At 42.3% G+C, this 9323-nt stretch overlaps 2 protein-coding genes across 5 annotated transcripts; one reads left to right on the top strand and one right to left on the bottom strand.

The window, feature by feature from the left end:
- Nucleotides 1-82: 82 nt before the first annotated feature.
- Nucleotides 83-3006, bottom strand: LOC123999932 (CD2 antigen cytoplasmic tail-binding protein 2-like). Of its 2 annotated transcripts, none has more exons than XM_046305973.1 (7): nucleotides 2924-3006; nucleotides 2349-2424; nucleotides 2034-2160; nucleotides 1537-1694; nucleotides 875-1451; nucleotides 670-755; nucleotides 83-420 (listed from the first exon to the last, which is right to left on the bottom strand). In XM_046305973.1, the coding sequence occupies exons 2-7, from the start codon at nucleotides 2421-2423 to the stop codon at nucleotides 310-312; spliced, it is 1134 nt and encodes a 377-aa protein (XP_046161929.1). In that variant the 5' UTR covers nucleotide 2424; nucleotides 2924-3006; the 3' UTR covers nucleotides 83-309. The 2 variants fall into 2 exon arrangements, with proteins under 2 accessions (XP_046161929.1, XP_046161928.1); XM_046305972.1 differs by having other exon boundaries at nucleotides 2659-2984.
- A 288-nt stretch (nucleotides 3007-3294) lies between these two features.
- Nucleotides 3295-7985, top strand: LOC123999979 (sesquipedalian-1-like). Of its 3 annotated transcripts, none has more exons than XM_046306039.1 (4): nucleotides 3295-3546; nucleotides 4238-4346; nucleotides 4734-5040; nucleotides 5149-7985. In XM_046306039.1, the coding sequence occupies exons 2-4, from the start codon at nucleotides 4266-4268 to the stop codon at nucleotides 5586-5588; spliced, it is 828 nt and encodes a 275-aa protein (XP_046161995.1). In that variant the 5' UTR covers nucleotides 3295-3546; nucleotides 4238-4265; the 3' UTR covers nucleotides 5589-7985. The 3 variants fall into 3 exon arrangements, with proteins under 3 accessions (XP_046161995.1, XP_046161997.1, XP_046161994.1); XM_046306041.1 differs by lacking the exon at nucleotides 3295-3546 and adding an exon at nucleotides 3558-3982 and having other exon boundaries at nucleotides 5275-7985; XM_046306038.1 differs by lacking the exon at nucleotides 3295-3546 and adding an exon at nucleotides 3566-3982.
- The last annotated feature ends 1338 nt before the right edge of the window (nucleotides 7986-9323 follow it).

Below are 9323 nucleotides of genomic sequence, written 5' to 3'. Positions count from 1 at the left end.
CAACACATATTTAGTAAAATGCATGTAGCAATGTTTCAAGACCTTGCTTGTAGGCTTAGCAGCAGACAAGAAATAGACAATATAAAATACCAATTTGTTTATTTTAAAACAGGAAGGCTACATACAATAAGAGATCAGATAATAAGAGATCAGATAGAGAATGTGGATGTGTGTGTGGGTGTGAGCGAGAGACTATCATTGGTATTTATTAGGGTCCTCATTAGCCACTGCAAACACAGCAGCTACTCTTCCTGGGGTCCACATGAAACAACATAATACATAACATTATTAGTCAAGAAATGATCATGGTCATGTGTAAAGATCAAAGTCTAGTCTCTTGGAATTGTAGAACTGAGCGCTTCCCTGTTCAATCCTCCTGCAGTAAACACCATCTTTGAAATAGCCCTCATCCACCCAGCCCTGAAAGAGACAGAAAATAGGGATTACTGGACAGAACCGGCCTGGCCTAATCCAGTATAACCAGGTACAGGATCATAAGGGAAGAAGGAAAATATACTGTGACCACCAGGAAAACAGACCAGGAGCAGAATGGCAGGTACTGTTGATGTTCCTACCCCTAGGACAGTTACTCGAGCAGAAGTGCAGATATTACTAGCATTAATTTATTGTCCAATATACTGTAATAGAAAATTGAGAGATAATTCAAACCTGCATCTGCTGACTGCTGAAGGGGCCGTAGAGTTCAGAATTCTCTCCTGTGTCCCATTTATACTCCCACATCACCTCATCACTCACTTAAGACAAACAAAATATGTTTACACATACATCTCAAAAGTCAACAAAAATTGCACCTGTAATAGTAGTGTAAATGTTTTGGAACCAGCTGACCGCACACCAATTTACTCTCACTAACCTGTCTCATCATCCTGATCATCTTTGTCCGGAGCTTTGACACTGTGCTTCTCGTCAATTTTGTCTGCAAACATGTCAAGCTCATTTTCCTCCTCCCCATTTAAACTCCTCCCCACTGATTGCTGCTGGCTCTTCCCTTTCAGTGTGTAGGCCAGTTTTTCATACGTCTGCTGGTATATTTCAAACACCCCACTCCCAACCAGTCTGTCTGCAAGTGCCGTGAGCCTGTCCAGTTTTTCGGTATCCCTATTTGTTTCTTCTGCTTTCCCGTTCTCTTCCCTCTGCTTTCCCTTCTTACGCCCACCCAGGCCTCCAAGCCGGCGAAGCCCTGTGGCAACAGTCTCCCCAGGTAATAGCAGCTCCAACACAGCCTCTGTGAGCTGATGCTGGCTGAAGGATACCAGGGAGTCTTCTACTGGCTCCTTTTTCTCTTCCATGTCTTCCTCTTCGTCACTGTCTGCCTGCTTCTCCTCTCGCTGTTTCTCTTCTTCTGCCTCATCTTCATCCCCCACTCTCCTCCTCCTCTTGGCTGCCAGACCTTTCTTCTTTCGTTTAGTAGGTTGCTCTCTTATTTTCACCTAAAGAGCGAGACAAATACATTACTTCAATGTGTGTGACATTTCTGCAGTGAACTACTAATCAAATAACTAAAGACACAGTTACCCAGTCAATGTTGTCAAGCCAGTTGTCCCTGATCTCTTCATCCTTTTTGACGTAGTAGTTTCCTTCAGAGTCAAAGTGCCCTTCTTGCATCTCCTCATCCAGGTTAAAGGGTGTGATGGGAACTCCCTCGTCACAGTCAATTGTTGCCCCCTCCTGACCTAAAACAAAACATGCACTTTTAGACATTAACAGGTAGACTCAGCAATATGACAGATGCAAAAACTAAACAGCATAGTGGATCAATTTGCCTAACAGCTAAGTGTGTTGAAGCACGATGCTCAACTTCTCTGCTGATTTGGTCCTGTGGCTACCACGTTGCAATGAGTAAGGCGAACCCATGCACATGCGCAGATACTGTGTCAGAGGGAAGTCTTGCGTCTCACTCATCCCAATATCTGCGGTGCTGCTTGTGGCAATGCCATTTCTCAGAGTCTACCTTTAAATAACTGTAGGGGCCAGGTCTCAGTTATGAAGACAATCAAATTGGTAAGACAAACCTTCCACATCGTCACTGGCCAATATGTTGTATTTGCTGCTCTTATCTCCATCATCTTCCTCCTCGTCACTGTCCAGAGAATGTTTCCCCTTGAACCTGGAGCCCGGCCCAACCACGTCCTCACATAACTGGTGAGATCCCAGGTGAGATAGCAAAGCAAACTGGTCAGTATAGAAAACCCTCAAACAAATGCCTCTAACTAACACAAGTAACAAAGATTATTACATCAAAAAGCATATGTAATTATTATGTCCCACTCTATGCTGTTATTTATGTAGCACTGTACTGATCTGAGAACAAGTGTTTGTGGCAGCACCTTTTTCTTTGGAACGTCCTCATCCAACAACTCTCCACCATCGCCGTCCCCAAACGTGACTTTTCTTTTTGACATTCTGTTGATGACAGAAGAGAAAACAAATCTAAATGTACATGTTTGTAGTATACATGTCTACATATTACTGTACTACAATGAATCAAACGGAAGCAATCTAATTAGCAAACGTTAGCTAACTACTGCGCTAGCTAACGTTAACTAATGTTAGTTAGCTAACCATTTACTGAAGCTTTTGAATAAGTATGTTATCGATATTTAAGCGACTACACTATTCCACGTGACGTTAACTTACGTGATACGATTATCTCCACAATAGTGTGACTACTACAGCTATAGCTTTCTAAATTTGTTTTGTTTTGCTAGCTGACTAACGTTAAGATACGAGCAGGTACAAAGAAAACAACGACACATGCAGAGTTAGTAAGTAACGTTAAAGGGGCGTAAGTTAGCTAGCTTCACAACACTTTGCGTGCATCTGAGTATGGATAAGGATAATTAAAAATGCCAAAAATAAAACATGTATCTAAATGCAGATAGCTAAGGAAAACAAAAACTACCTCGCTAACTACTAGCTATCGATACGAAAAGTCTGCAAGCGCCATTCAACTAAACAGGAAGTGATGTCGAACTTGATGCGTACAGTTCTGCGGCGTGTTCAAGAGATGTCACGGTCTCAAAAAGTTCTCTAAACAATTCAAAACGTTCAGCACCAGAACGGGGTGTATTCATAGTTTGTTAATTTCGAATTGTTTAAATGTTTTGTAACGTATCTATCTCCATGTTAGGGCATTTCATGGGTGTTGGGGGGGTAGTATTTGCATCTAGACACCAACTTATTGAAGGCCAATGACACTCCTCCTTTTCTTAGGAGCCTTGTGTTGTTACTATGTTTAGGCAAGCCACATAGTATTTTTATCATCTTTGGGCTTCTATGATTTCAGTGCCAGCACAAGTTTTCCCTTGGTCGAGGTCAGATAACTGTTATTGTTCTCTAGTCCTTTTTTGTTTTTATTGTTCATAAAAATGCTTAATTTAAATAGGTTAAAAACTGCAATGATAAAGCTCTGTTTATGTGGCTCTGGCCCTCATAACCACTCATGTTAATGTAGTGGTGCTATAGGGTCCAACTAGGCCTTAATGAGAGGATTCATTCTTGGTTATGAATCGATCACCAGAGGAAGTAAGGAACATTTAATCAACTTCAAGAACACATTTAATACAATTTGATATAGTAAGACTTTTTTCTAAAGCATCACTGAGGAAATTAACTTAACATTTTACACAGAACAGGGAAGTGAGGAAGAACACCCCCTCAATGTATACTATCTGGGTAGTAGGTGTGGACTTAAGCGTAGAGGGGAAAGAGAATATTGTGTGTCAGGGTTTTGTTTCCAGGAAGTGGGTTGAGTTATTTATATTTCAACACTTGTCCTCTAGTCCCCATGGGAGGACCTGTGTTCGTAACCTGAAACTATATATTTAAACAATGTCTTATTCTAGATGTGTTGCAGTGAACACAAACTACTGTGGGAATTAGACTGAGAGGAACAAGTGAAGGTTTATGGCAGAAAATCTAAAACATATACAATTGGATGGATAGAGAGTGACCCTGAGAGGTAAGTTTGGATGACACATTACTCCTCCGCTAGACTGGCAAGAGATAGAGGTGGAAATTGTGTGTAGATTTAAGATCATTGTCATAATGAATGGACTAGTTGAATACAGGATGATGGCAACTGGTTACCGGCAATGTTTCTTTACTGGTGAAAAAGAAAGGAGGTATTATGACAGACAAACAAGGCTCAAATGTTATGTGTTTGTACTACTGGTGCTGGATTGATATTATCAAGGATGCCTTTCATCCTCTAAAGGATCCTCTCTTTGTTGGAGAACGTTGTAATGAAGATCCATGAGAAGATTTTAACCCATTACCTATCCTGCACCTCACCGATAGATAAAGAAGGATACCTCTACAAAAAGGTATTGTAAAACTTAACAGACACAAGCAAGAGACAAATTACATTATCAATATGCTGTGAGATTCTGTTATAGCACAGTCTCCTCTTGGCCTTTTGCGTTTCCCTGCCTAATAATAATTATATCTCATTTGATATTTGAAGCTAGTTTATTATTATCAATGTCACCCCCCCCCCCTCTATTTATATATCACTGACATAAATAGAACATTGAAATGGAGGGCTTGTATAATAGCACTCATTTGGGTAAAATTATCTCTGTATTTATCTCCGTATCTATTCTTTCACTCTTTACAACTTCCCTTCATCAAAAATATTGTAACTTACTCCTCCCTATCTCCATCTTTCACCCCACCACCCTGGCATCCTCCTCTTACACATACCACATCAGAAAGAGAGGACCTCCTCCTACCAGAGACGCTGGTTTGTCCTGAAAGCCAATCTCCTGTTCTACCAGGAGCGTCCGGCAGATCGACACCTGCTGGGGGTTATTGTCCTAGAGGGCTGTGCTGTCCAGCGCTGTGAGTCTGAGGGAGGACTGTTTGCCTTCTCCATGGTGTTCAGAGGTTCAGGGCTGAAAACCTATGGGCTTGCTGCTGAGGACCAGCTGGGCCAGGAGAGCTGGGTCAAAGCCCTGCTCACAGCCAGCCACTGTTACCTTTCACTGCTGGTCAGAGACCTGGGGAAGCAGTACGAAGGTGAGTGTGTGGAGAAAGTGCGGTGTGTGTGTGTATTGTTGTATTCATGCTTCAAAAATATGTGTTCCTTTCCTGCCTCTCAACCTGTATTCTTTTGTCACTAAGCAGAGGCTAAACGCCAAGCTGGCCCTGCTGAATCCCATCAACGAACCACTATGACTGGTCCAGGCTCAATGTGCCTTACCCAATCCATGACTTACCTGAACTCATGCTCCTCCTCCTTCCTCATGCCAGGACCAGCGAGGAGAGAAGGGGGAAGCCACAGTGCCAGTAATGTATTACAAGCCCCTCCAATCCCCAGCAAAGTCATCAATAAGAGGTCCCCTAAGCATTGGCCCAAGAGAAACGCACATGTCACACCTATAAATGGACCAGCACCACCATATGGGGAATGGCCACAAGTGGACTTTGATCCTCTAGAGGATTTCACCAAGCTACATGATTACTATGGAGAGGAGGTGAAGCAGCTGAGAGCTGATTGGCTGAGGAGGAGGCAGGAGGAAGAGGAGCACCTTGAGGGGGATCTCATTGACCTGAGTGAACACTGACCCACAGAGATCAGACAGTCACCACTCTGGTTATTTTGATGAGAACTTTGGTGTGAATGCCAGTAATCTGAAATAAGAAAGTGCCTTTAATTTGAGGAACTAGAGCATTAAAGAAGAACTAGTCACCTGTGTATACATCATGATGGGATAATAGTCCTATGAGGTTGATGGTGAGCCTAAAAATGTCTTGTCACTAAGCAGAGACTCATCATCAAACTCATAAGACTATCACCCATAGAAGTGTTGCAAACAACCAGATGCCTCCGGTTGTCAGGGATACAGCCCTGATGTGGGAACTCTGTGTTTCTTTTGTGCCTGCTTATGTTAGGTTATAGGACTATAATCAGCTCATGCTGTATACACAGGTGACTGGTTCCTCTTAAACACTCTAGTTCCTCAAATGATAGTCACGTTCTTATTTCAGAGTACTGGCACGCCTACTGGTTTGTCTGATACTGTTTGTAAATTATCATTAAAATCACTGGTATATTTTCTAGGTAATATTGATGGTAAGTGTGAAGCTTAACTTTCTGTCAGCAATCAGGGTAGTTATGCAATATTGAAGCAAAGAGCTTCCAGTCGAAGCTCGCATCTACTACAAGACCATGGTGCTTACCTACGGAATAGCAAGATAAACTGCCCCTCTCTACCTTCAGGCTATGCTCAAAACCTACACCCCAACCCGAGCACTCCGTTCTGCCACCCCAGGTCTCATGGCCCTCCCACCCCTACAGGAGGGCAGCTCCCGATCAGCCCTGTCCAAGCTCTTCTCTGTCCTGGCACCAGGACAGAGAAGAGCTCTGTCCTGGTGAGGGAAACTGTCCCAGCTAGGACAGCAGAGTCCCTGCCCATTTTCCACAAACATCTGAAACCCTCTTAAACAGTAACTTAAATAAACAGTATCCTCACCTCACCCCCCCCCACCCCTAAAAAAAAACAACACAGCAACACTTCATCAGCGCTTGACCCCCCTTCCAGCTCTGCTTCTACTGATAGCTATGTTATTGAGGAAATATGTACTTTATATGCCTGTGATTATGTGGTTGTCCCACCTTGCTATCTTAAGATGAATGTGCTGACTGTAAGTAGCTCTGGATGAGAGCGTCTGCTGAATGACTCAAATGTCAAACGTACAAACATCCTTGTGATGTGTTAAACATCATATATATTGATGTGTTGTTACACACTGTCAAGTAAAGGCTTCACATCCCTGTTTAACAAAATAATGAGTTACAGTGCAGCACTACATAATTTGGAGTATATCCTTCATGTTAAATGTATCCATTATTTTTAAGCAACTTTAATGCGCACAAAGGTTTATGCAGCTCAGCCATGCTGTACCACCAGAGGGTGCTACAAACTCTAGATGTGAATTAAACCATTAATGTCCACTGATTAAAACGTGTGACAAGACTCAGTTTAATTCAATCATCACATTGTTATAGAGAGAAACATAAGTATCAAAGAGCCCTCTCTGGTATTGCCCTGATGGGACATCCATCCACCAGCCAACATGTAACACATACAGTTGAAAAACCAAGAGATGAAAAGTGAGCTAATATTAACAGGACCAATGTAGTCTCTCATGACAGATGTGAGATTTGGATCTGGGTTCTGAGATAAGGATATATGAGGATTAATATAATGTACACTAGTGAGACACCAGTGGTAAAATAAACAAGTTACTTATTTAATAATATCAGATCAACGGATCAAACTGAAGTTCACACACGGTGGCAGGTATCCTAGCGGTAAAGAGCATTGGGCCAATAACCCAAAGGTTGCTGGTTTGAATCCCTGAGCTGACTAGGTGAAAAATCTGTGAATGTGCCCTTGAGCAAGGCTCACATCCATATTTGCTCTGGGTCAGCTAAAAGGTGAAACTTTAACCTTTTAAGTTGAAGTGTGAAAGTGGTTTTCTATGTGCGTCTCAAAGATGAGACTTTGGCTTCACCACATAGCAGAAATTCATACCAATCATCTAGAATGTGATAGATTTGACCAGGGGAGCGTGGAAGTGTGTCACCTTACACAAAGCACATACATCTGTATATTAACACCTCCTCACACTGTGACAGGATATAAACAAGCCATAAGGTGTAACCCAGGGCTGTTCAATTCCCTTCCTGGAGGGCCAAAACACTGTTTCTACCTGGTAGTTAATCGCACTCACCTGGTGTCCCAGGTCTGAATTAGTCCCTTATTAGAAGGAGAGGATGAAAGTCAGAAGTATTTCGTCCCTCCAGGACCGACATTGAACAGCCCTAGTAATCTGTCTTATAATAAAGTAGGCTATGTGCACTCTATATAAGGAAGTATGGGGTCCTGTTACAGAACTGTGTGTAGATAATGTATGGTACACCATATGACCAAGCATCCTTGAATGTAACTTCCCTGGTTAAATAAACTAAAGGATAATGAAACATGACTTTACTTTACAGTTTACCATGGCAATAACAAGGCAGATCAGAGGTCATAGAACAACACCGACTACCGACGGCAGGTTACAGGCCCTACCCTAGTCTCCTGACACTGGGGAAGCTTCTCACCTGTCTGGCGGCACTTTGGGTTTAAGTTGTTTAAAATAAAATAAAAGACACCAGACTGGGATATATAAAAATAACTAGATGAGTGGATGAACTATGGATGGACAGTTTTAAAATTGATGTGTGTGTGTGTGTGGGGACAAGTTTCCTTTGCTATTTTGGTCTTTCTCAGCTGTCCCTCATATATATTCTCCTCAGAGCTCCTCCTGCACCCTCAGTCCCCCTCCAACATTGCATTAGGAGTGAAGCACTTGAGGAAGGAGAGAGAGCACTGTGTGTGTGTGTGTGTGTGTGTGTGTGTGTGTGTGTGTGTGTGTGTGTGTGTGTGTGTGTGTGTGTGTGTGTGTGTGTGTGTGTGTGTGTGTGTGTGTGTGTGTGTGTGTGTGTGTGTGTGTGTGTGTGTGTGTGTGTGTGTGTGTGTGCGTAACTGTCCTTCTCAAGGAGTCCTCAAGGAAAAATGCTATTTTAGGCATACAGGTTAGGTTTTGGGTTACAATTGGGGTTAGGGTTACAATTAAGGTTAGGAGTTACAGTTTGATATAGGTTTAAGATTAGGGGTTTAGGAATAAAGTTAGGGTTACGGTTAGGTTCAAGGTTAGGGTAAATTGTTTTTAGGATGGAAAACAATTCTTTGGTCACCACAAGGATAGGAATATAAAACTGTGTGTGGGAGGGGGGGGGGCTGTCTGACTTTGTGTATGGCACTATGAAAACAAATAAAAGTGTGTGCATCACTAACTAAGGTTGGTTTTAGGGAGTATAGTTTCTTTAGCACTCCTGCCACTGATGGTAAAACCTCTTAACGGGACCCTTGTGCTAATCAAATTAGCAAAATTTTAAAAATCCCCATAAAAATCTGTCTGTTTAAGCTTGAGATATCTGAATTGTTTTGGGATGGGCCGATGTCGGCCACAGCGGTGTTTGTCAGTCTTCTTGCAAAAATGTCTGTAGCATCCAATTAATATTACCCCACCATTGAAAGCTGTGACTCTCATGAACACCTACAAATCGTTGTTTGGCTCTACGACACCCACAAGCCTTTATTTATTTCACCTTTATTCAACCGGGTAGGCAAGTTGAGAACAAGTTATATTTTCAATTGCGACCTGGCCAAGATAAAGCAAAGCAGTTCGACACATACAACAACACAGAGTTACACATGGAGTACAACAAACATACAGTCAATAAT

The sequence above is a fragment of the Oncorhynchus gorbuscha genome, linkage group LG16 (assembly GCF_021184085.1).
Source record: "Oncorhynchus gorbuscha isolate QuinsamMale2020 ecotype Even-year linkage group LG16, OgorEven_v1.0, whole genome shotgun sequence".
Taxonomy (NCBI): Eukaryota; Metazoa; Chordata; class Actinopteri; order Salmoniformes; family Salmonidae; genus Oncorhynchus; species Oncorhynchus gorbuscha.
The sequence above is the reverse complement of the archived record's forward strand: the minus strand, read 5'-3'. Positions and strand labels throughout refer to the sequence as shown.